This window comes from Hemitrygon akajei, chromosome 8, assembly GCF_048418815.1.
Source record: "Hemitrygon akajei chromosome 8, sHemAka1.3, whole genome shotgun sequence".
Lineage (NCBI taxonomy): Eukaryota > Metazoa > Chordata > Chondrichthyes > Myliobatiformes > Dasyatidae > Hemitrygon > Hemitrygon akajei.
In genome coordinates, this window is record NC_133131.1 from 107,711,816 (window position 1) to 107,739,137 (window position 27,322).

At 42.2% G+C, this 27,322-nt stretch overlaps 1 protein-coding gene across 2 annotated transcripts in view; it reads right to left on the reverse strand.

Annotated features, from left to right (window-relative positions):
- Positions 1 to 27,322, reverse strand: part of LOC140732146 (adenylate cyclase type 1-like) — a 263,389-nt gene that overhangs the window by 56,768 nt on the left and 179,299 nt on the right. For both annotated transcript variants that reach the window (XM_073054366.1, XM_073054367.1), the window contains 5 exons: positions 18,427 to 18,524; positions 17,533 to 17,617; positions 14,999 to 15,088; positions 11,130 to 11,386; positions 9,862 to 9,988 (listed from right to left, as the gene is read on the reverse strand). In XM_073054366.1, the coding sequence (XP_072910467.1) occupies positions 9,862 to 9,988; positions 11,130 to 11,386; positions 14,999 to 15,088; positions 17,533 to 17,617; positions 18,427 to 18,524 (657 nt within the window). The remainder of the gene's footprint in view (positions 1 to 9,861; positions 9,989 to 11,129; positions 11,387 to 14,998; positions 15,089 to 17,532; positions 17,618 to 18,426; positions 18,525 to 27,322) is intronic.

The following is a 27,322-nucleotide window of genomic DNA, read 5'->3' on the forward strand; positions in this document are numbered from 1 at the left end:
CCGCAGAGTTCAAAGCTGCTCAAAATGTGGGAAAAAAGTAGCGGCTTAAAATCCGGAATCTACGGTATTTACAAATTAGGTATTTTTAAGTATTGATCACTCATGCAAGCAATGGATATGCACAGCTGTCTGATACAGCCCAACTAGCAATGCAGCAGAATTTTAGGAAAACATTTATGGAATTACGCCTTTGTTAAAAATGACTCAATTCAGACACTTTTAGTGGCACTTCTATTTTGTAAGTCACTGCTACAGAACAAAGTTAACTCGAAGTTAATGTGATTCAGCGCTTTTTACAATTAACACAGAGGTAATCTTCATCAGTTTATTATAGGATTTTATTGAATACAGGAATGCAAGGACAGCAATCACATGCATGTCATATTTGAGTTTCTATAAACAAACTATTATCAATACATGGGTATCAAAACAAGATGTTCTTAAATAGCTTGGAGTTTTCTTTATGGTCTTTCCAAATTACAAGCCAAAACAGTGATGAAAGTGCATTTTTTTTTCCCAAGGACTCTGCAGGCATCCCCTTCCACTGTCCCTGAAATTGTGAATTTTATTATCGAGGCAGATAATGAGTCCTTCACAAAAAGGTCAAGTCCATTTTTATTTAACTAACCAAGCTCTGAGGGAGAGGGAGAGGGAGAGGGAGAGGGAGAGGGAGAGGGAGAGGGAGAGGGAGAGGGAGAGGGAGAGGGAGAGGGAGAGGGAGAGGGAGAGGGAGAGGGAGACCTCTCGATTTGGGAGTTAAATGGTTGCTGGCTCACCCCATTTCTGAAATAGCTCTCAAGAGTTGCCACACTTCAGGCATCAACTTAGCATGTCCACAACTCACTAACCCTAACTGTATCTCTTTGGACATGGTTGAAAACCGGAGCACCTCACTGAAAGCCACGTGGACGCGAGCAGAATTGACAAACTCCTTACAGGCAGTGGCAAGAATTGAACCCTGGCTGACGATTACTGCTGCTGTAACAGCGTTCCACTAACTGTTACACTACTGTGCCACTCCAACTCATGCACTCTTTGCCCTGATCAGTGAAGGCACCCTAGCTACGTGTATCATCACTTTTAGGCAAATATATTTGTACCTTTAGCTCTTTATTCTACAAGGTTCTCCAGGTTATTTCCATTTACTCTAAGTCTTTCCCTTAACTTTCCAAAATGCAGCACGTCACACTTGGACCAATGCACATTCTCATCCAGACTATTTTACAGATGGCAAACAAAAGGGAAGCACTGTATCATTGCAGCTAGTATAGCACTATCACAGGGCCAGCAACCTGGGTGGTCACTTGGGTGTAATTGGCCAGTAGACACACTTTGGGTCACCGTGCTGTATCTCTAAATAAAAATACAAAATAAAAAGTGGACCCAGTACCGATCCCATGGCACACTACTAGTCACAGTCTACCAGTTGAAAAATAAATGGCCCTCCTCAATCATCCTTTGACGCTTTCCATCACACCAATTTTGTATCCAAATAACTGGCTCACTCTGGATCCCATGTGACTTGTGTGCAGATATCTAGGTAGGAACACCAATGTAGTATTGAGGGAACTCCACAGCACTGAGAGTGAGCTGCAGGTCCAAAAGCAGTTTGCAGTACTGATATTGTAGAGCATTACTCAGCAAACGTTGCTGTACTGAGGCAGTGACATTCATTGGGGAATGCTACCATACCTTTGTCCAGCTGAGTGAACCTGTCATGACCTACCCTTACTGGTGCACCTTTGCAATTACAAGAACATGTTCTTGCTCCCTTTCCATCCACCCATGTAGTTCCTCGTAACACCATTGAGAAAAGAATGCTGGGTCCCACAATCCTGTCTGACTACCACCACTCTTAGCTTCTTGCTCTGTACGTGATTCACCACAGCACACATCATTCAATCCACAGAAATGCCCTCCCATTAAGTATTGGGAACCTCAGACCCAAGTTATTGGCCCTACTTAAAGTTCCATTCACTAAACACGGTTTGATTTCCCTCACTGGTAGCTCTTTGTAGCTGGGACAGATCATTCACAAGCTTCCTATGGAGTTTGAGCTCAAGATTAACTGTTCCATCACTATGAGTGGTCCTATAAAATGTAGTGAATATGGTCCATTCCATCAGGGGTAAAGCCTTTCGCAGCATTGAGCACATCTACAAGAGTGCTGTTGCAGGAAAACAGCTTCCATCATCAAGGACCCCCACCACCCAGGCTATGCTCTCTTCTCACTGCCACCATCATGGACAAGGTATAGGAGGTTCAGGATCCACACCACCAGGTTCAGGAACAGTTATTACACCTCAACTATCAGGCTCTTGAACCAGGGGTATAACTTCACTCGCCCCATCACTAAACTGTTCCCTCAATCTATGGACTCACTTTCAAGGTCTAACAAATAAATTTGATTCAACATTACACAATGTTTGTAATTTTATGCAATAGGACGTGGAGCTGTGAACTCTTTTATTGATATCATTGAGAATCCCCATTGTTGAATCTTACACTGCAAGCTTATTACTGCCCTAGATTTTTGTTGCTCTTTAAACACTCTGTATTCAGTCGATGCAATTGATTTTTTTTATTCTATTCTTTGTGCTATCAGATGTAACATCTTACTTAAATTAACTCCCGTGAGCACCAGTGTAATTTCCACCACTTCAGCATCCTTCCTTATTCTTTCTCATTGAAACTTTTAAACAGTAATCAACTAGGGGCATTTTCCTTATTGAACTTATGCTTTTGAAACCAATCTAATTTGTCATTTTCACAACAAGCAGATATTGAATACGGTGTCATTGGTGTTGTCTTAATTTGCAGTCAGCTCCCGGCAATAATTTTAGGTAGATCTGAAACCACAGGTTCACACAATTCCATGTTTCCAGGCAATGTAAATTTGCACATGAGCTATACACATTTCATATGCAAATAACTTATTTGGTTAATGTTGGCAAGCCATTAATAACTATATTACAACTTCTGTTACTGAAGCAGTTCAAGCCTGAACATCCATAATTGTATTTACATTATAGCTGGGCCAGTAGGATAGGACTTCCTGTGACGACCCACTTCCCAGCGCACTCGAACCGGCTCACAAAGCGGCGCGCGCCGGCATTGAGGCCGGTCCCAAAGAGGGCGCCAAGCCTGCTTCACCAGCAAGGGGACAAGCCCGCGCGCGGGACGGGACTGTGAATACGCGCCCCCTACAGCATTCCCGCCCGGGGAGGGTGGGATCAAGAAGGCTTTAAAGCGAGGCCGCGAAGTTTGAATAAACCTCTTTTGTAACTGCAGCTCACCAACTCCGTGTTGTTATTGCAGCGCTGCGTGTAGTACTCCACTACAATTGGTGACCCAGATGAATGACGCCGCATCTGTTCATGCAGTTTCGTTAAAACTGCCAAGCTTCTGGACGCTGCGACCTCACCTATGGTTCCAGCAAGCAGAAGCCCAATTTCACATTTGGCAGATAATCTCGGATGCTACACGTTACTACTATGTGGTGAGCTCCCTCGACCAGGAGACAGCCTCCCAGGTTGAGGAGTTCATACAATCGCCCCCAGCGGATGGCAAATACAGAATTCAAAGCCTTGCTCCTAAGGACTTTCGGACTCTCACGGCGCGAGCAAGCTGCCCGCTTACTGCGCCTGGATGGTTTGGGAGACAGGCCACCGTCGGCTTTGATGAACGAGATGCTGTCCCTGGCTGGAGGTCACAAGCCCTGCCTCATGTTTGAGCAGGCATTCCTGGAGCAGCTGCCCGAGGACATACGCCTGCTGCTGTCCGACGCGGATTTCAGCGACCCCCGGAAGGTGGCGGCCCGGGCGGACGTGCTGTGGAAAGCCAAGAAGGAGAGTGGGGCGTCCGTTGCACAGATCACCAGGCCACGCTCCCAGCAGCAAACCAAACCAGGCCCGGCCGCAGAGCCCGCTAACCCCAGAGGCAGGGGTGAGGAGACCAACGAACAATGGTGCTTCTACCACCAGCGGTGGGGCGCAGAAGCCCGCCGTTGTAGCCCGCCCTGCAAGTTCCCGGGAAACGCCAGGGCCAGCCGCCGCTGATGGCTACGGCGGCTGGCCATCGGGATAGCCTCCTGTATATCTGGGACAAGTGGTCGGGACGCCGTTTTTTGGTCGACACCGGAGCCGAGATCAGCGTCTTACCACCGACGAGTTACGACACCCGCAACAGAGAACCGGGTCCCACCCTGACGGCCGCGAACGGCAGCACAGTAAGGACCTACGGCACCGGTACGGTGTGGCTACAGTTTGGCTCTAGCCGGTTCACGTGGGACTTCACACTGGCCTCCGTAGCCCAACCGCTCCTGGGAGCAGATTTTTTGTGAGCTCACAGCCTATTGGTCGACCTGCTCAAGAAGAGACTGGTCCACGCCGAAACCCTTCAAACGTTCTCCCTGGGTAAAGCCCAGTTGCCGGCCCCACACCTAGACTCCATCATGCTGTCCGACAACGACTTCACCAGAGTCCTGGCGGATTTCCCATCGGTTCTGGCACCGCAGTTCACGGCAGCCATGCCCAGACACGGCGTATAGTACCACATCCCGACACAAGGACCACCCCTCCACGCCCGTGCTCGAAGGCTTCCCCTGGACAAGCTCCGGCTGGCGAAGGACGAGTTCAAGAGGATGGAGGAATTGGGGATCATACGGCCATCCGACAGATGGACCTCCCCCCTGCACATGGTGCCCAAAGCAACAGGGGGCTGGAGACCATGTGGCGACTACCGCAGGCTGAACAAGGCTACAACACCGGACCGCTACCCTGTGCTGCACATTCAGGACTTTGCAGCAAACCTGCACGGCGCACGGATCTTCTCCAAGGTAGACCTCGTCCGGGGATACCATCAAATCCCGATGCATCCGGACGACGTCCCCAAAACGGCACTCATCACCCTTTTTGGCCTTTTCGAGTTCCTCCGCATGCCGTTCGGCCTAAAGAATGCCACACAGGCATTTCAGCGGTTAATGGACGCGGTGGGACACGACCTGGACTTCGCTTTCATCTATCATAGCCAGCAGCAGTCGTCAGGAGCATCTGTCCCACCTCCGTCAACTCTACGCCCGACTGAGTGAATACGGCCTGACAAGCAACCCGGCCAAATGCCAGTTCGGGCTCAACACCATCGACTTCCTGGGCCACAGAACTACTAAAGACAGGGCTGCCCCTCTGCCCACCAAGGTAGACGCCGTCCGCCATTTCCCCCGACCCAACACAATCAAAGGCCTTCAGGAATTCGTCGGTATGGTGAATTTCTACCACCGCTTCCTCCCTTCAGCTGCCCAAATCATGCGCCCCCTTTCGCCCTGATGTTGGGTAAGGGCAAGAACATTACCTGGGACGAGGAGTCCGCAAAGAAGCCTTGGCAAATGCCACGATGCTAGTGCACCCCAGAATGGACGTCCCTACCACCCTCACAGTGGACGCATCTAACACGGCAGTCGGTGGAGTGCTGGAACAACTCATCGAGGGTCGCTGGCAACCCCTGGTGTTTTTCAGCAGACACCTACGACCACCCGAATTCAAATACAGTGCTTTTGACCGGGAACTGTTGGTGCTATACCTGGCAATCCGGCATTTCAGGTACTTCTTAGAAGGTAGGCCCTTCACCATGTTCACGGACTAAAAAACCGCTTACCTTTGCGTTCACAAAAGCATCCAACCCCTCGTCGTCCCACCAGCAGCGACATCTGTCCTACATCTCCGAATACACGATGGATGTCCGGCATGTCTCGGGAAAGGACAATGTCGTGATTGACGCCCACTCCCGCCCTAACATCCAAGCCCTGTCCCGGGGGTAGACTATGAAGCACTGGCGGAGGCGCAGCAGGTAGATGAGGAGATCCCTAGTTACAGGACTGCAGTCTCTGGTTTGCAGCTCCAGGACCTCCCCGTAGGCCCAGGTGAGAGGACCCTACTCTGTGACGTCACCACCAGCCAACCTCACCCCGTCGTTCTGGCAACCTGGCAGCGGCGCGTTTTCAACTCCATTCACAACTTAGCACACCCCTCCATCAGGACAACCGTCCGGATGGTAGCCAACAGGTTCGTTTGGCACGGACTCCGCAAGCAGGTCAGTGAACGGGCCAGAATGTGCATGCACTGCCAAACAGCCAAGATGCAGCGGCACACCAAAGCTCTGCCGCAGCAGTTCCACCCCACCCACCGGCGTTTCGACCACATTCATGTGGATGTCGTGGGCCCCCTGCCAGTGTCATGAGGAGCGCAGCACCTCCTGACTATCGTGGACCGGTTCACAAGATGGCCAGAGGCAGTGCCGCTCACCGACACCACCTCCGAATCTTGCGCCCGGGCACTGATCACCACCTGGGTGTCCCGCTTTGGTGTACCGCCCACATTACCTCCGACAGAGGCGCCCAGTTCACCTCCAGCCTGTGGTCAGCTATGGCCAGCCTTTTGGGGACACAGCTGCACCACACAACTTCTTACCACCCACAGTCGAACGGATTGGTGGAGCGTTTCCACCATCACCTGAAGTCGGCTTTCATGGCCCGCCTCAAAGGGCCTAACTGGGTGGACGAGCTCCCCTGGGTCCTGCTTGGAATTTGTACAGTGCCCAAAGAGGATCTGCACACCTCGTCGGCCGAGTTGGTGTACGGCGCACCCCTGGTCGTCCCAGGAGAGTTCATACCAGCCCCAAGGGGGCAAGAGGAAGAACCCGCAGCAGTCCTGGGCAGACTACGCGAGAGGCTCGGTAACCTGGCCCCCAAACCCACTTAACAGCATGGGCAGAACCCGACCTGCGTACCCAAAGACCTGCAAAACTGTAAGTTCGTTTTTGTATGACTGGGCGGACATCGGGCACCACTACAGCGGCCCTACGAGGGGCCGTTTACGGTGATCAGAAACAACGGGTCCACATTCGTGCTGGACGTTGGGGGGAAAGAGGAGGTTTTCATGGTGGACCGACTCAAACCAGCCCATGTGGACTTGGCGCAGCCGGTTGAGATTCTGGCACCGCGGCGCAGAGGCAGACCTCCCAAACAGAGTCCGACCCAGATTGTGGACATTGGGGGGTGTATCGCCGGTTCTGGGGGGGGGGGGGTTATGTGGCGACCCACTTCCCAGCGCACTCGAACCGGCTCACAAAGCGGCGTGCGCCGGCATTGAGGCCGGTCCCAAAGAGGGCGCCAAGCCTGCTTCACCAGCAAGGGGAAAAGCCCGCACGCGGGACGGGACTGCGAATACGGGACTGGGAATACTACAGCATTCCCGCCCGGGGAGGGCGGGATCAGGAAGGCTTTAAAGCGAGGCCGCGAAGTTTGAATAAACCTCTTTTGTAACTGCAGCTCACCGACTCCGTGTCGTTATTGCAGCGCTGCGTGTAGCACACCGCTACATTCCCATCATTTATCATCTGCCATTGTGATATGGGGTCAGCTACTTCAAATGGTCACTGGTGTTAGCACAAGATTACTTTGCTGAAGGTTGATTGGGGCCAGAGGGTTTCTGAGGCTAGAAATATTGTATGTTAGGCAGGTGAGGAAAAATACAAGCAAAGAGGGAGAGCAGTGAAAAGACTGATAGTACATCACACAGCTTTTCGGGAATTTTATGGAAGTCCGTGGATCCAGTTTGCAAGAAGAAGAAATGATAAAGGCTCCCAAACAAGAGAGCGAGGCACGGCAACAAGGCAGAAAATAAACACAATGTTTATATCTGACAGCTAGACAGAGCAAGCATGAGAACAAGAGTGAGAGGGACATGCTCCGAAGATAAAATGATTGGTTATTTGGGGAAAGAAATAAATATATATACTAAAGTTATTATGAACTCCGTGGAGCATGTGGGGATCTTCCGATATCCAGGTATTCTTTCTTTCTTTTTTCTTCTTTTTCTTTTCTTCTATAGGGATGTTAGGGGGGAGGGGTTGAGGGGGGAAGGGAAGATAATTTTTTTTCTTTCTGTAATCATTTGAAAACTCAATAAAAAAAAAATTAAAGAGTGAGAGAGACAGAGAGAAGCATAGAGGCAGACAGAAAGACAGCATGGTATGAGATGGTTTGCAAGAGGAGCAAGAGTGGGAAATAGAAATAATAGTACAATAGCAGAAATCTCAAAGAACTACTTCATGCGTCATGTGCAGAAGTGCTGCTATTAAGATATCTGGAGCTACTCGAGTTAAAGGTGCTGATAGTGAAAAACCAGTGCTGGCAGAGACACGCACCCTAGTTTCCTTACCCGTAATCATTAACCACATGACCACATTGAGGACTTAAAAGTAAGGGTGCGTGTCTGTCTAATATGCCAGTTACTGGATGAAGAAATTGCTGGCAATCTCCATGGGTGGGATTTCGCAATTCCCCAGAAATTGCTTGAAATGAACAAATTACAAAAATGGAGGATTGTTTTTGCAGAGGATGATCCTGAGCAGATAACCCAGCACTGGCTGCCACAGGGTTTCTAGTTTATCATTTTCAAATCTTCAAAAATTATTTCAAAAATATGAAAATTTTGAACCTCTATTCATACAAGTTATGAGAAATATTACAGCAACTGGGGAAATGTTTGGTGCAATTTGTCACTTCTTGATGGAAATTTAGGGAGTGATTTTGCACAATTTGCCTTGCAAAAGAACTAGTGACCCTTTACTTCATTCTTCTTCGTTCTGGACAGTTTCTTCTGCTACACAAAGTAGGGAGGTCATTGTGATTTCAAAATTGCGTGGCTGAGGAAAGAAAGTATTTGAAAAGTACAAGACACCTTATAAAGAGTATTATTCAATCACTGGAAACTTTTTTTCTGTGTTGTAAGCTCTGTGTATTCTATTACACTGTAATGGGAGGGAGGGAGGGAACAAAGAAATGGCTATTTTCATGCTTGATATTCAGAACCTCTTAATAACTGCAGAAGCAAAGATATCGCTGTGATCAAAGAGAATTTCAAACCATCCTACACAAGTGAAGAAGGGACTAATTAGAGAAAAATAAAATGCTGCTAAATGCTGTTATCTACAATAATCAAGGTCAAATTTTCTTCAGTCTCCAGGTCCCAAAATAAAAATTCTGTCAGTCTCAGTCATTAGAAATAAAGATTCATCTCATTGATTCATTGCATTTTACACTAATGCATTATCACAAGTATAGAGAGGTAGCTAAACAAAACAATATTAAAATTACTTAATATGACAAAGTGCTTGAAATGTTTCTATTGTGTAAAACATGCTTCTAATTAATCATCACATTAATTCAGCAAACAACTATTTTCTATTTCAACTTATCAAATATTCATGAACATCATGTTTATATGACACTCTGCATTCCACTGAAAATTTTGAACCCCGTGGATATTTTACAGTGCTTTCAGAGCACTTTTTCAAATGGAAGACTTGAAAAGTATAATTAAAAATTCCAAACGTAAATTTAAATTCCAGATCTTACATCCACTTTATTTTCTAATCATCTCAACACGAAACTGGTTGTGTTTTTGTAATTTATCAATTTCACATATGCCCCAAATCAAAATTATGGTAATGAATGTGTATGGATTATTGCATCATTATGTTCTTAATCCCATTCACTTATCTCCAACAACAGAACACTTGACTGAATGATTATCTGAAAATGACAAAACGTGTATGTGTCTGTCTGTCTTATGAGAAAGCAAGAAAATATTAAGTACAATAAATTAATTACCATTAACTTGATTCACTATAAATCAAAATTATATAACCTACCCTAAAAATAATTGATTAGAGTTATTTATTTGAATCTGCTGTAGATCTTGTCTTCTTTCAACCAGATTTACAGCATTTTTCTCTTTATGATTCAGAAAAACATCTCACTCTCATTCTATGCTTTGAACACAAAGCCAGATCCCATCTTACCTGCATTGCCCAGAGGTAGTCTAATCGCAACTTTAGGTCTAATTGTCTAGAGTGAAGTCCAAGAGCACAAGCGAAAAGCAGGATTGCCAAAATAGATTCATATCCTCGGATGTAAAATGAGCTGCCTCTACAGAAATCATAGAACAAGGAACAACTTCTTGACATTTCAGTGTTAGTTCTTTGGGTGAAAAATATATTAATACAATTTTAATATATGTATGAAATTTTAAATAGAAATAATGAATTTAGAAAATAATTAAGTTTCCTTGATTAAAATAAATCAGAAGACACTGTCATACAGCTGAGTGATTGATGAAAAATAAACTCTTACTTTTGTTTTACAGATTTTCTACACATTACAGTCAATGATGTTATATTGTTATTCTCTTTTTAAATATGTAGCTAATTGGCTTACATTGAACAATTGAGAATTTTATTTAGGTTGTAAAGAAAATAGTACATTTCTTTGATGGTACTTCTAAGGATCGCTAGTTAAACGGTAAAAAATTATGTCCTTTTAACGACTATCCATAAAGAATTCTAATTACCACTGTTGCAAAGTTTGGGCTAGAAATTTCATGTGTAATATAACAATTCCATGCTCTATCTGACTGAATTAATTGAAAACCCAGCCACTAAATAGAACTGGTTACATCATCTCCTCGCAACACACTTCTGGACATTCAATGGCATTATTGCATGTCTTCACACACTGAAACCTTTGAGTGAGACTAATCAGTGTGGAGAGAACGACTGACATTACTCTTGTTGCCTTCTACTGCAAAAATACAGTGAATGAATGAATGTACGAGCAAGGTTTCAGATCTAGAGGCCTACCTCCAGATGGTTCACTTAAGGGACAAGTTCAGCAATGAAGGTGCTTTCAGGAAGGGCAGATCTTCATTAATATTGTGTCTTATTTTCTTCCTGGCATATGGGGCCACAGTTGGGTAGGCCCAGCTATCGTGATTCTCATCCCAGTGGCATTAGTTACAGGGACAAAGATGCACACATCCATACACAGCCAAATTTCCCTAACAGTTGTCTCAGTAGGGGAGTTTCTCTTTTAAGAATGTCCCTAAAGAAAATCACATTGGCAAGGTCATGCTTCATTAGTACAAGCCCCGGATGGCTGACAAGAAGCTTCAAATAAGTGGGTCCAGGGCTCCAAGCAGCATCATATCTAATCCCATGTTGAGGTATTTCTAGACAACTTAGTCAAGTGTTAAATATAATATGCATTTAATTTAAGATATATAATTACTTACCCCATCGCTCTTCTGTATCCACTAATTTCAAAAACTACTATGTATAAAATAGTGACGATGAGCAGGAGGATCATTTTTGGTAATGAAGATACACGAAGGAATATTGCAAGACTCAGTGTTCCGACAACACATGCAAGAAAAGCGTAATGAGCTGCATCACAGGGCAATTCATTCATTGTTTTATTGAATCCATCAGGAGCAACAATAACAATAGAGGTGCTGGAGTTGGTAGTCCATACCCAAGGCATACAGCCAACCTGTGTAAAACATAATAAGGTATCAAAAGCAAAGTAACAAGCATTGGTGTTTCTTCCTGAAACCTCCGGAGACAAATTAAAACTGCAATTCTGAAATAGTTACTGGGTTTCCTCTAATTAAATGCAACACAGTTTTGAGAGACAGCAGATGCTGGAGATCTGGATCAACACACACAAAGTACAAACCTTCAATAAGGCTGGAAGGGAAGGAGACAGAAGCCAGAATAAAAGGGTGGGGGAGGGAGAGGAGTAGGAACTGTCAGACCCAACCATTTCCTCTCTACTGCTCCCTTTGTGCCTTCTTTTCTAATCCTCATGAAGGATGTCAGCCTGAAACTTAATTTTCTTCCATAGATACTGCCTCCAGTATTTTGTGTGTGTAATCCATAATTTTAATACTTTGGACAACACATACAGTACAGTATGTTCTAATGGTGAGATTGCACTTTTGCTGTTAATTCTCAATAAATGATAAAATTAGTATTTAAAAATTCTTCCTGGTAATCAAAATCAAAGTGAAGTTGAATATCCCAGATTAACCTAACAGATCAAGTAATTCAAAAAGTCATATTCTCTTTTCCAAGATCTTCATCAATATATTAAGCAGTTTCATGATTGACATGTGGCTGTCTTAATCCATTGGTGAGGACCACAGCAGAACAAATGCTTCATGACAAGCTTCAATTTAAATGGGATGAATTTGATGAATTCAGCATGTGATGAGTGATCTCTTCTGCTATATTCTGCCCAATGTAAAGATGAAACATATGACCCTGATAACTATACGACTGACCATCAACCTGAAGTCACATTATCCTTCACTGACCATTTGAAGACAAGCATCAGTTTTTGTGCAAGGAGCTGTAGTAATTTTATTTGCACACAAACACTAATGCAGCTGTTAACCCACCCCTTTTCCTAGTTAAGGAAGGAATACTGATCATTTTGTATCTCTTTGAATTTATCTTTTCTTCAAATATTGCCATATAATTGAGTGATGCCTGAATGAATGGCTATCACCAGCAGTTTAAGCAATTTATCCTAAGTACACTGCTATTAAATTAATAATAACTTGTCCCTAATGTTACTCCTGTTTTCTCTGTATATTCTTCCTCACATGGAGAGCTTGACATTTGGACATAAAGAATTTCATGAATTAAATTTCACAGGTAAATAAGCAACAAACGAATTCAGGCTTGGGATGTGCAAACATGGTGAAAGAGGACAATTCTCAGACATGGAAATCAGTGATACATTAGTGCTGCTTTTCTGAGTAATGATGCAGCTTACCAAGTCTTAGTTGGTGAATATCATTCCATTCTATCCGGTGGTTGAACTACATCAACCAATTGGAAGAAAAGTCCTTGTATATTTCATGAATGAATTAGTCCTTTAGTCCTAAAAAAAGTCACTAAAGCAGGTAGACAGGTCATGCACAGAAGTGTACCCCATAGTAGAGTGTGAAATGGAGTTGGCAACTACTGTTTTCACAAAAACAGCTGGTTTGTACTGGTTGAAATTCTTAAGAAATTTTGATGGTGATATTCGTCTATAAGGCTTTGATTTACAAGTACGTTCAAAGATTAAATCTTATGTGTGCTATCTTGTCAAATGCCTTCTGAAAATCCAAGTACACAACATCAACCAATTCTCCTTTGTCTATTCTACTTGTTATTTCTTCAAAGAATTCCAACAGATTTGTTGAGCAAGATTTTCCCTTGAGGAAGCCATGCTGTTTACAGTCTATTTTATCAGGTGTCTCTGAGTGCTCCAAAATCACATCCTTAACAATTGACTCCAACATCTTCCAAACCACTGAGGTCAGACGAACTGGCCTATAATTTTCTTTTTCCTGCATCTCTCCCTTCTTGAAGAGTGGAGTGACATTGCAATTTCTCGGTCTTCCAGAACTATTCCAGATTCTGGAAAAACCATTACAAATGCCTCCTAAATCTCTTCAGCCACTTCTTTCAGAATCCTGGGGTGTACACCATCTGGTCCAGGTGACTTATCTACCTTAGATCTTCTGTTTCTCTAGAACCCTTTCCCTAGTTATGGTAGCTTCACACACTTCATGACCCTGACACCTAGAACTTCAACCATACTACTGGTGTGCTGGTGTCTTCCACTGTGAAGACTGATGAAAAATACTTATTCAGTTTGTCTGCCATTTCCTTGTCCCCCATTACTACCTTTCCAGCATAATGTTCCAGCAGTCCAATATTCACTCTTGCTTCTCTTTTACACTTTATGTATCTGAAGAAACTTTTAGTAACCTCTTTAATATTATTGGTTAGCTTACTTTCATATTCCATCTTTACCTTCTTAATGACTTTTTAGTCACCTTCTGTTGGTATTTAAAAGCTTCCTAATCCTCTAACTTCCCACTAATTTTTGCTTTATTATATGCCCTCTCTTTGGCTTTGACTTCTCTTGTGAGCCACGGTTGTGTCATCCTGCCTTTAGAATACTACTTCTTCTTTGGGATGAATATATCCTGTGCCTTCTGAATTGCTTCCAGAAATTCCAGCCATTGTTGCTCTGCTGTCATCCCTGCCAGCATTCTTTTCCAGTCAATTCTGGCCAACTCCTCTCTCATGCCTCTGTAATTCCCTTTACTCCACTGTAATACTGATACACTCTCAAAATTCAGGGTGAATTCAATCATATCACAATCAATTGCTCCTAAGGGTTCATTTACATTAAGCTCTCCAATCAATTCTGCTTCATTGCAGAACAACCAATTCAGAAAAACTGTCCCCTAGTGGGCTCAACCATGAGTTGCTCTAAAAAGCCATCTTGTAGGCATTCTAGAAATTCTCTCACTTGGAATCCAGCCCCAACCTGATTTTCCCACACTACCTGCATATTGAAATCCCCCATGACTATTGTAACATTGCCCTTTTGACATGCATTTTCTATCTCCCATTGTGTTTTTATAGACCACATCCTTACTACTGTTGGGAAGTCTGTATACAACTCCCATCAAAGTCCTTTTACTCTTGCAATTCCTTAGCTCTATCGACAATGATTCAACATTTTCTGATCCTATGTCACCTCCTTCTAATCATTTTTTCTCATCTTTCAGTGGAAAGATCCTAGTTAAAGTAAAATGCACAAAGTGCAGGCAGAGAAACATGGAGGGCTCTAGAAAGTGGGTCTGGTTTATTCAAGATTATTTTCAGCCTATGTAAACAGACACAATGGTATATTTTGAGTGAAGTGCTGAACAATGGACTTTTGTGGTCTCTATGAAGCATTGAACAACCAGATTCATCTGGATTTCTATGGACTTCTATCTATAGGCAGATAATAACAATTTGAACAATGACAATTGAATGACAATTCAAGTCAGAATAGTAACATAGCTGTCAAATTCAATGAATCTACCCCCCACCCCCCCACTTTTATAGGGCAAATTTCAAAACTCAAAATTATTCATGTGGATCCAAAATGTGAGCTGACCAATACAAAATTAAACATAGAAAGTTAAAATTACTCAGATTGTAGGACTTGTATTCATTGCCAAAAGCTATACTATATTGATGTAATTTCTACTGAATTTATGTATTTGATGTAGTTAAAAGGTTAAATAAAATGACGTTTGCTTACCACACATCCCTGGGCCACAGCATAAGTCAAGACAGCTATGAAGATGCAGATAATAGTTCGAATTTGTATTGTCAGGCATCCTGGAATACACTGAAGAGATAATGAATTAGATTTCTGTAAACTATACTTTGCATATTTTACCTCTCTAATACTGTAATGTATAGCTTATGATTTGGTTGATATCAATGCAAACATTTCAGTAACCATTTAAATAGTAATTCTGTGCTTCTCAACTGCACAATACATTGGTGGGGAACAGCACATAACATAATACTGTTTGTCGAATATCACAGAATCACTCCTGAAGGTAATACAAGCTATTTATTTCAATCCAGAGATCAACTTATACAGATTAAGAAAGTCTCACTGTAATTGGTCTCAGAAATCAAAATTTTCCAAAGAGAAATTAACCACTAATGTATCTTGGGATGCTACAGATGTGAACGAAGAGACTGGTTATGCTAACTGTTGTAACCATGACTGATTAATATATTGCACATCACCTGATGTAATACTTCTAAATTGAAAACAAAATAAACAATATCCCTTGGCTCTTTATAACTGATAGACAGTAGACATATTGTTATTTATTTGAGGGAATTTCATACACAGGCCATTAAATGGGTTGCACTCTTAGGAAAACCCATAGCAGAGCAAACTATTAGTTTCTAAACAATATACTCAAGTCAAATAATTTGATCATGTTTTAGATGATCACCAATTTAGAATCTGAATTGGTTTTAATGTCATTGGCATATGTCATGAAATAGTTGTTTTGAGGCTGCAGTACAGTACAGTACCTAGTAAGATATATATGTAGTTAAATAATTAGTGCAAAAAGAGAGTAAAATAGTGAGGTTGAGTTCATAGGTTGGTCAATTTCCCTCGGGATCAATAAAGTATGTCTGTCTGTCTGTATTTTTCATTCATGAATCTGATGGTGCAGGGGAAGACACTGTTCCTAACTTTGTGTGTGTGTCTTCAGGCTCCTGTACCCCCTCCCTGATGGCAACAAGGGATGGAAGGCATGTGAGGGGTGATGGGGGACCTTGATGATGGTTGCCACCTTTTTGAGGCAGGTGTGGTCGATGCAGGGGAGACGAATGCCTCTGAAGGAGATGGCTGAGTTTTCAAATTTCTGCAACTCATTCTGATCCTGTGCAGTGACCCCTCCATAACAAACATTGATGCAACCAGCTAGAATGCTCTCCATGGTACATCTTTAGAAATTTGCTACAGTCTTTGGTGACATACCAAAATCTCCTCATACTCCTAATGAAATAAAGCCACTGTTGTGCCTGCTTTGCAATTGCATCAATATGTATTCAGAGATGTTGACACCCAGGACTTGACTCTGCTCACCCATTCCACTGCTGATCCCTTGATGAGGACAAGTGTGTATTCTCTTGACTTCTCCTTCCTGAAGTTCATTATCAATTCTTTGGTCTTTCTGATGTTGAGTGCAAGGTTGTTGTGACACCACTCAACCAATGATCTATCTCACTCCTGTGTGCCTCCTTGTCACCATCTGAGATTCTGCCAACAACAGTTGTCTCATCATCAAATTTATAGATGCCATTTGAACTATGCCTAGCTGCATGGTCATTGGTGTAGAGAGAATAGAGCAGTGGGCTAAGCATGCATCCTGAGGTGTGCTGATATCGAATGTCAGCAAGATGTTATTTCCATCCTGCACTAACTATGATCAATCAATGAGGAATTCAATTTCCAACATCATGAAAGGGTTTATCCTCCCTTTCAAAGACCCTTCTATACCTTTCACTTTATGTACATAACCAGGATTCTTTTAATTTACCTGAATCCATCAGCTTTCATATGCATTCTCAATTCTAACAACTAGATTATTGTAACTGTATATTGTGATGCAAAATTTTATTAGAAATTAATTAATTCTTATCAACTGTCTAATTTTGGAGGCATCATCATCCTTAAACTGATTTGGCAAAACATAGGAAAAGCACCTGCACAAGGAGAAAAGTCCGGGAGATAACAAACTTTGCATCAGGCAGCATTTGGGAATTGGAATTGGAATTGCTAAGGTTGTGCTACCAGAAGCACTCTCCGTAATTGTGCTGTGGGTGAGCAGGCACTTACAATAAAATTCCACTTCCAATTAGATTGGAAATATGTAATTGGACCACAAGCTCAATTAACCTATTAGCTGCTGGCAAATGAATAATGAGTGTGCTAAGGAATGTTCCCTTTGCAACGACAATGATTTTTACTTCAGTAAGTGCATAAGCTTATCAAAAATTAAAAAATTGAAAACCAAGTTCTACTTAGGCAAAATTAATGACCTGTAAGTTTACCTGATACTATTAACATAGGATCTTGAGAAACAAAAAGACCTGGTTGTTCAACTGCAAATATCTTAATGTTCTTTCAGGCCAAACGTGGTCTCTACCAAATGCTGCAGGCTAAGGTTATGTATTAATTCTGTCGACTATAACAAAATATTTTACTTGTACTCTGACCAACTTAAATCAAAAAGTGAAAAACAAAATTCATTTCACCTGCACTCGTGTGACATGGAGATACATGATACAAGCAACCAGGAAACAAATGCAGAACACCAGGAGGACAAGGACCACGGTGCTCCTGAAAAAGCAATAATACAAGAGATATATAAGAACATAGAAAACATAAACAGAATTAGACCTGGACCTGCTGCACAATTCAATAAGGTTGTAATGACTGATCCACTCCTCACCCATCACTTTCCTGCTTTCTCCCCCTGGACTCTTTTATAGTTCAAATATATGTCAAGCTCTGCCTTCAATATAGATTAAATTTCACCACATCCACTGCTCTCTGGGGAAGAGAACTACCGGTACAAAGATTCATGTCCATCTGAGACAAGATTCTTGTTTCTTATTTTTTTGTCTGAGGTGAGTGACCTTCATTCTAAATCCAAGCCCCAAAATTCCTGATACCTCCACCAGGAAAAAACATTCTTCCCAATCACTTTATTAACCCTGTTTGTTACATCCTGAAAAGAACTCTAGCAATTTTTTTTTCGACAATTTCCTTTTCATAAAGACATACTGACTCGGCATTATTGTCTCATGATTTAATTATCCTGCTATTACCTCCTTAATATTGGATTCCAGCTATTTTTCCCCAAATGACAAATAAGAGGCTAAGTATTCTACAGTTCCTCCTTTCTTGAAACAAAGTGGTGCATTTATGGTTTTCCGATCTCTGGGACCTCTCCAAAATCTAATCAGATTTTGGTAGATTACTACCAAATGCATCCATTCTACGGAGTTCATGAGGCAAGTCATAAGTTCCAGGGGATCTTACCATTTCTAATACTTTTTCTGTGCCTACATAAGCAGTGTATGGTAACTTACATACAATCATGTTCATTTTAGATTAGCGAGATGAAAAGTATAAACAATACTTACTGTGGTATTATGAGAAGGTACAGAAGGCCAAATAAGGCAGCGAGTACCAACGAGAGGATGACTGCACTCGTAAAATATTCATCATGAAGCTGATGATACTGTGGGTGGAAGAGCTAAAGTGAATCTTTTCTGTGAACATGAGATAAACCACGATGCACTGCCTTAGGATCAAAATTTATTGAACACTGATTTAGAAATTGGCTGCATTTTAGCAAAAATTATTTCAAAGCAAGACACTAGCATAGGACTCCTTTTGATAGGGTTAAAAGTAATGTCAACATTTTGGTCTTGATGTGTTCATTTATTATAACTGTAACATATGCCAGGATTTCGTTCATCGACCTTTGCTCAGAGTTTAACATAATCATCCCTCAAAGGCTGGTAGGTAAACTGTCCTCACTGCAACTCAACACCCTCTCCCCTCTCTGTAATTGGATCTTGACAGAAAGACCCCAGTCAGTCCAATTTGGTAGCAATGTCTCAAGCTCCATCACACTGAGCACTGGTGCCCCTTGGGTAGAGTGCTCAGCCCACTGCAGTTCACACTGTTGACTCATGACCACACTGCCTGATCCAGCTCAGCCACATCATCATGTTCGCTAATTGGTGGCTGGCCTCATCAGCAACAGTGATGAATCGGCATACAGACAGGAGGTAGAAAGGCTCATCAAATGCTGTGAGAACAGCAAACTGAGTCTCAGTGTGGACCAGACAAAGGAGAGGATTGTGGACTTCTGGCAGGCACAGGTCAACCACTCTCTATTGCACATCAATGGCTCTGGCACGGGAAGAGTGAAGAACACAAAGTTCCTTTGTGTGACATGATGGACAATCTAACCTGGACCCACAACACCTCTTCAACAGTCAAGAAGGCACAGCAGTGCCTATACTTTCAGAGGAGACTGAAGCATGCAAGGCTCCCCATCCTCATTCTAATAACTTTTTACAGGAGCATCATTGGAAGTGTCCTGTCTGCCAGCATCATTGTGAGGTACGGGAGCTACAAGATCCTACAGAGGATAGTAAAAACTGCCAAGAGGATTACCAGGGTCTCCCTTCACTCTATTTGTAACATTTACTGGGAACATAGTAGACAAAGGGCCCGAAGCATTGCTGAGGATCCCTACCACCCAAACCATAACTCTTTGACCTACCAACAGGAAGAAGGCACAGGAACATCATGGAAGAGGTACAGGAGCATCAGGTTTAGGAATGCCTATCTGAATAACAGCTTCCTCCCTCCAGCTGTAGGTTAATACCCTGCCACCACTGAGTTCTCGTCACTAGGACAGCGACTGTTACTGTTTATTGTATTGTTTACATGTGCTGTACACCACATGCATTTTAAATTATATATTTTTTATTTATGGCAATATTTTGTTTTATGTGCTGTGTATGATATATATTTTGTGGCTGCACTGTGGTCTGGAGGAATGTTTCATTTGGTTGTATATATGTTGTCAGATGAACTTGATCTATGATAAATGGATTTTATCATGTATTGCCCTCAGTTTTCCTGTAAACATTGAAGTGATTTGCAATAATTAGAGAGCTAAAACAGAATGGTGTCCTCTGTAAGTGATCCGAGACCTAAGTGACACAGCAAGCATTAACATATCACATATTCATACATCAAGACCTCTCTGAGACATGATGCAAAGTTGCGCCCAGAAAGTGCTTAAGTAAGAACGTTAAGTTCAGAGCAAAGCTATGGAAATAAAGCACAAAAGGGGGAAAAAAGATGACATTAGGGAGAGTTAAAAAAATTGAACTAAAGATCTGAAACAACATATAGATATTTTAAACTTTTAAAAAATTCTAATAACTATTGTAATATTGCAGTGTAAAATTAATGGACAAGCAAGGCTCACACTTTGTATAACACCACATGTTTTGCTCTCCTTATTGGGCAACCAATGAGTAAATGTTGCAACTTCATGCTGTTACATGTATGTGAACGCTGTTTACCTCAGTGAAGAACCCATGTGCTGCAGTGGAGCGATTTGGAAACCATGGATAGCAGCTGTTGATTTCTGTGTGTAATTGTGTATGTGCAGATGTCAGAACTTGCAGTTTGATTTACTGCTTAATAATGTTGAGTGCCGGTAGCTTCAACATTATTGCAATTATAACTCGAGGCAATTATACGGAGAACAATGAATTATGTATCTGCAGTCCAACGAAATGCCATGTCAGGCAGCACAATCTGAAATTAACTAGACACCGTTAATGTAATCTAAAATCTATTAAATACCAGATTTCTTTCAATTATACAGAAAACAATACAAAATTCAAACTCAATATGAAATTCAATGCTTTTAGTAGATGGTTATTACACTTAAATAGTAGGAAGATAGACACTAATCTCACATAATTGTCAACAGCTATCAGTAATCAAAGAGCAAACAGCTTCAGCCATGTTAAGATAATATATGACACATATCAATAAGCTCTTCAACATAAAAGAAATAGCACCATTGCACAGCAATAATAGATTTAACTGGTGCAGGGTCATGCAACATGGAGAGGTAAATCACTGGGATAAATTGCCTGCACTTCAACAAGCTGCTTTATTAGTCATTAAGGGAAACATTGTTTATCAAACTGCAGTATTCAAGAAGAAAATTAATTCCATCAATGAGCCATTTGTTGTCTAAATAATGGGAAATCTCTCAGACGAAGAGCAATAGGGAAATCAATAGCACATATAGTGTCTCTTCAATGCCTCTTCTTTCCGACTGAAAGGACTGGACAACAAAGATTTTGCTTCCTGAATGTTGTTGAGTGTGTCTATGGATTTTGGGCTGCTGATCATGATAATCACCATGAAATTTCGATATAACACACCAATTTTTTTGGAATCACCTATAATGATTATTTCAATTAATAATTCAAGTCAGAATAACTGATGCCAAGACTAAGGAAGGTATTTTTGTTGTTCGACAAATCAAGCAGGTCATCAATGAAAGGCAATCCGAAGAAACTTCTAGTGGGACTGGAGAAAAGCACATGCAAGGCATTCAAGGATGTTGTTGAAAATTTTCTTGGCTATAACAAAGCACTAAATTACATGCAGCTCATTGACAACATGTCACTGAAGATTCATTTTCTGCATTCCCATTTAGACTTCTTCCCTGCAAATCTTGGCGCTGTCAATGATGAGCATGGTGAAAGGTTTCACCTGGACATTGCGGTCATAGAGAAATGTTATCAGGGCAATTGACATCCATCAATGCTGGATGATTATTGTTGGACACTTAAATGAGAAGCCTCAGATACTGAGTACAAATGAAAATCATCAACAAAATGTTTTTAGCTTTGAACTATTGCAAAGCATCATCACCATTGTGCGATTAAACACATTATATTCAATAAAAGTTAATTTCTTGTTTCTCCAAACTCCTATATGATATAAGAGGTCTGGAATTATATTTGTGTTTAGCTTCAAGTGGTCTATCATAAACAAAAAAAAAACTGAGGTAGCAGCACTTTCAAAAAAATTTGTTGTCCAGTAATAACTGCCTTGTAACATACTAATATCACTCCATGTCCACAGTTGGCTATCACAGCAGTACACCACTTCATAAATCAGCCTTATGCTACAGCAGGAAGGCATTAATCCAAGACCATTAATTCCAGTCTATATATATATATATATATATATATATATATATATATATAGTTCTTTGTGTGGTTTTACTTTACTGATATTTTATATGTACCTGCTATCTTGTATGGGTGAGGACAAGGCCACAAGCTGTGGTGTAGCTTGTTTACAGCTGCCAGAAGAGAGGTGTTGGAGCCGGTGCGCTGCAGAGGGGCCATTGTAATGTAGTTTGCAGGCTGGAGTTGGTGCTGCTCTCTAATGCTTGCTCGACAGAAGGCCAGCTGCAATGTGGTCGAATGCAGAGTTTTGCAGCATTCATTGCTTGGGTCTGGGCTTTTTTCTTGGCGTTGTGTGTGCGTGTGTCTGCGTGTGTCTGCGTGTGTCTGCGTGTGTCTGCGTGTTTTGCACCTTGGCCCAGGAGTAATGCTGTCTCATTTGGCTGTATTCATGTATGGTTGAATGACAATTAAACTTGAATTGAATTTAATTGGAAGAGGGTTACTGAATAGCACATGGCTTATTGTCCTACATAAAGTTGCTCTTTAAATACACACAAACTGTGATAGACTTTCTGCCGATCTGTAATGATTTTGGTGCAGCAACACTTCCCTCCTCATCTTTCTATCAATTACTAAAAACCTATGTCCTCTGATTTTTGATTGCACTGCAAGGGGAAATTAGGTCATCTATCTTTACTTTAAGCACCTCAAATCTTATAACAGCTCTGGCTCCTTTGTTCCTAAAACAAATCAACTCTGAATTATCCAATCTTTTCAGCTGTAAATCTACTCTGCACCATACCCAGTGGAATGCAATTTCTCTGGTGATATGCCAAATACAGGGTATGCACAATTGGAGCTGTGGACTGACTGACATTTTCACTACCTCAGTGAATGTCACAATGAATGATTCTAGCTTCCTTTCAAGGATCTGTGGACCTGCATTCCAAGGTAACTTCGTTGCTTTGTATTATTTACTTTTAGAAACATAGAAAATAGGTGCAGGAGTAGGCCATTCGACCCTTCGAGCCTGCACCGCCATTCAGTATCATCATGGATGATCATCCAACTCAGAACCCTGTGGATGCTGCATTTAATTCCCTCGTCTAAATCATTAATATATATTGTAAACAACTGGGGTCCCAGCACTGAGCCTTGCGGTACCCCACTAGTCACTGCCTGCCATTCTGAAAAGGTCCCGTTTACTCCCACTCTTTGCTTCCTGTCTGCCAACCAATTCTCTGTCCACATCAATACCATACCCCCAATACTGTGTGCTTTAAGTTTGCACACTAATCTCCTGTGTGGGACCTTGTCAAAAGCCTTTTGAAAATCTAAATATACCACATCCACTGGCTCTCCCCTATCCACTCTACTACTAACATCTTCAAAAAATTCTATAAGATTCGTCAGACATAATTTTCCTTTCACAAATCCATGCTGACTTTGTCCGATGATTTCACCTCTTTCCAAATGTGCTGTTATCAAATCTTTGATAACCGACTCTAGCATTTTCCCCACCACCAATGTCAGACTAACAGGTCTATCATTCCCCGGTTTCTCTCTCTCTCCTTTTTTAAAAAGTGGGGTTACATTAACCACCCTCCAATCCTCAGGAACTAATCCAGAATCTAAAGAGTTTTGAAAAATTATCACTAATGCATCCACTATTTCTTGGGCTACTTCCTTAAGCACTCTGGGATGCAGACCATCTGGCCCTGGGGATTTATCTGCCTTTAATCCCTTCAATTTACCTAACACCACTTCCCTACTAACATGTATTTCCCTCAGTTCCTCCATCTCACTAGACCCTCGGTCCCTTACTATTTCCGAAAGATTATTTATGTCCGCCTTAGTGAAGACAGAACCAAAGTAGTTATTCAATTGGTCTGCCATGTCTATGATCAATTCACCTGTTTCTGACTGTAAAGGACCTACATTTGCCTTGACCAATCTTTTTCTTTTTACGTATCTATAAAAGCTTTTACAGTCAGTTTTTATGTTCCCTGCCAGCTTTCTCTCAATCTTTTTTCCCTTTCCTAATTATGTCCTTTGTCCTCCTCTGCTGGTCTCTGAATTTCTCCCAGTCCTCAGGTGTGCTGCTTTTTTTTTGCTAATTTATATGTTTCTTCTTTGGACTTGATACTATCCCTAATTTCCCTTGTCAGCCACGGGTGCACTACCTTCCCTGGTTTATTCTTTTGCCAAACTGGGATGAACAATTGTTGTAGTTCATCCATGCCATTGCATATCCACCATCAACCCTTTAAGTATCATTTGCCAGTCTATCTTAGCTAATTCACATCTCATACCTTCAAAGTTACCCTTCTTTAAGTTCAGAACCTTTGTTTCTGAATTAACTATGTCACTCTCCATCTTAATGAAGAATTCCACCATATTATGGTCACTCTTACCTAAGGGGCCTCGCATGACAAGATTGCTAACTAACCCTTCCTCATTGCTCAATACCCAATCTAGAATGGCCTGCTCTCTAGTTGGTTCCTCGACATGTTGGTTCAGAAAACCAACCCGCATACATTCCAAGAAATCCTCTTCCTCTATATGTAGATTGAAGTCACCCATTATAACTACTGTTCCTTTATTGCATGCATTTCTAATTTCCTGTTTAATGCCATCCCCAACCTCACTACTACAGTTAGGTGGCCTGTACACAACTCCCACCAGCATTTTCTGCCCTTTAGTGTTATGCAGCTCTACCCATATCGATTCCACATCCTCCAGGCTAATGTCCTTCCTTTTTATTGTGTTAATCTCCTCTCTAACCAGCAGTGCTACCCCACCTCCTTTTCTTTCCTGTCTATCCCTCCTGAATATTGAATATCCCTGGATGTTGAGCTCCCATCCTTGGAGCCATGTCTCTGTGATCCCAACTATATCATATTCATTAATAACTACCTGCACATTCAATTCATCCACCTTGTTACGAATGCTCCTCGCATTAACACACAAAGCCTTCAAGCTTGTTTTTACAACACTCTTGGCCCTTATACAATTATGTTGAAAAGTGGCTCTTTTTGCTTTTTGCCCTGGATTTGCCTGCCTGCCACTTTTACTTTTCACCTTACTACTTTTTGCTTCTACCCTCATTTTACACCCCTCTGTCTCTCTGCACTTGTTCCCATCCCCCTGCCACATTAGTTTAAAGCCTCCTGAACAGCAGTAGCAAAAGCTCCCCCTAGGACATTGGTTCCAATCCAGCCCAGGTGCAGACTGTCCTGTTTGTACTGGTCCCACCTCCCCCAGAACTGGTTCCAATGCCCCAAAAATTTGAATCCCCCCCCCTGCACCATTTTTCAAGCCACGTATTCAACTGAAATATCCTCCTATTTCTACTCTGACTAGCACGTGGCACTGGTAGTAATCCAGAGATTATTACCTTTGTGGTCCTACTTTTTAGTTTATCTCCTAACTCCCTAAATTCACCTTGTAGGACCTCATCCCGTTTTTTACCTATATCGTTGGTACCTATGTGCACCACGACCACTGGCTGTTCACCCTCCCATTCCAGAATGTCCTGCAGCCGCTCAGAGACATCCTTGACCCTTGCACCAGGGAGGCAACATACCATCCTGGAGTCTCGTTTGCAGCCGCAGAAACGCCTATCTATTCCCCTTACAATCGAATCCCCTATCACCATAGCTCTCCGACTCCTTTTCCTTCCCTCCTGTGCCGCAGAGCCACCCATGGTGCAATAAACTCGGCTGCTGCTGCCTTCCCCTGATGAGACATCTCCCCTAACAGTATCCAAAACAGTATATTTCTTTAGGAGGGAGATGACCCCAGGGGACTCCTGCACTACCTGCCTACTGCTACACTGTCTAGTGGCCACCCCTTCCCTTTCTGCCTGTGTAGCCTTTACCTGAGGTGTGGCCAACTCACTGAACATGCGATTCACGACTTTCTCAGCATCGCGGATGCTCCAGTATTAATCCAATCGCAGCTCCAGACGCTCAATGCGGTCTGCCAGAAGCTGCAGTTGGACACACTTCCTGCACACATAGTCGTCAGGGACACTGGAAGTATCCCTGATTTCCCACATGCTGCACGATGAACAAACCACGGAGCCGATCTCAGCTGCCATGACCTACCCAATACTTGCCTCAACTTTTGAAACTTTCTCCTTTGAAAGGAACTTACCTGGCCTTACCTCACTTGGAGTGAAGCTCGTCCTCAGCCTCTTCTCGTCAAAGCCTCAAATCTCCACTCCTTCACTGGCCCACCAACTTGCTGGTCACTTTCCACAGGCTGCTCCACGAGCTACCCCTCTATTTATTTGTTTTAGTTTTTCAAACTGCTTGGTCACCTGACCTCAATTGCCCAATCAGCTACTTTCTGCTGAGTCTGAGCTTTTCAAATCTTGATTGACTTGATTGCACAGTCCAAATGCCAAAACAGCCAGAATCTCTCGAGTCAAAGCCTCAAATCTCCACTCCTTCACTGGCCCACTCACTCACTGGCTGCTTTCCAAGCTTCTGACAAGCTTTATGTCTTCATTACCATGTTGCATCTTCCAGATCAATTGCTGCACATTTCTTGCAATACTTTCAGTTTGATGGACCAGACCCATGTGTAATATTCTTATAAATGACTAATACCTTCATAGGAGTATTACTGTTAATCCTCAATTAAGGAAGCATGCTGAATTGCTGATGAGTCTCGGCCCAAAACATCAACAGTACTCTTTTCCATAGATGCTGCCTGGCCTGCTGAATTCCTCCAGCATTTTGTATGTGTTCATTAGTTTAGTTATGTTATGCTTTTTATGTTAGTTTAGTTATATTTTTTTTAGATCTCAAAGTCCGTTTAACATGCAATGAGGCATTTTTTGATGTACAGTCAAAATTCAAAGTTTAAAGTAAATTTATTATCAAATACACATATACTACCATGAGATTCATTTTCTTGTGGACATACTCAATAAGTCTATAATAGAATAATAACCATAAAGAACTAATGCAAAACCACATGGACCTGAGCGTTCAACCAGTCCGTAAAAGACAACAAACTGTGCAAATAAATAAATAAACAAACAAATAGATAGATAGATAGATAAATAAATCAGCAATGATTATCAAGAATATTGAGATGAAGAGTCCTTGAAAGCGAGTCCATAGGTTGTGAGGACATTTCAATGATGGGGCAAGTGAAGTTGAGTGAAGAGATCTCCTTTGGTCCAAGAGCCTGTTTACTGAGGTGTAATAACTATTTCTGAACAAAGTGGTGCAAGTCCTGAGTCTTCTGTACCTTCTTGGCAGCAGTGAGAAGAAAG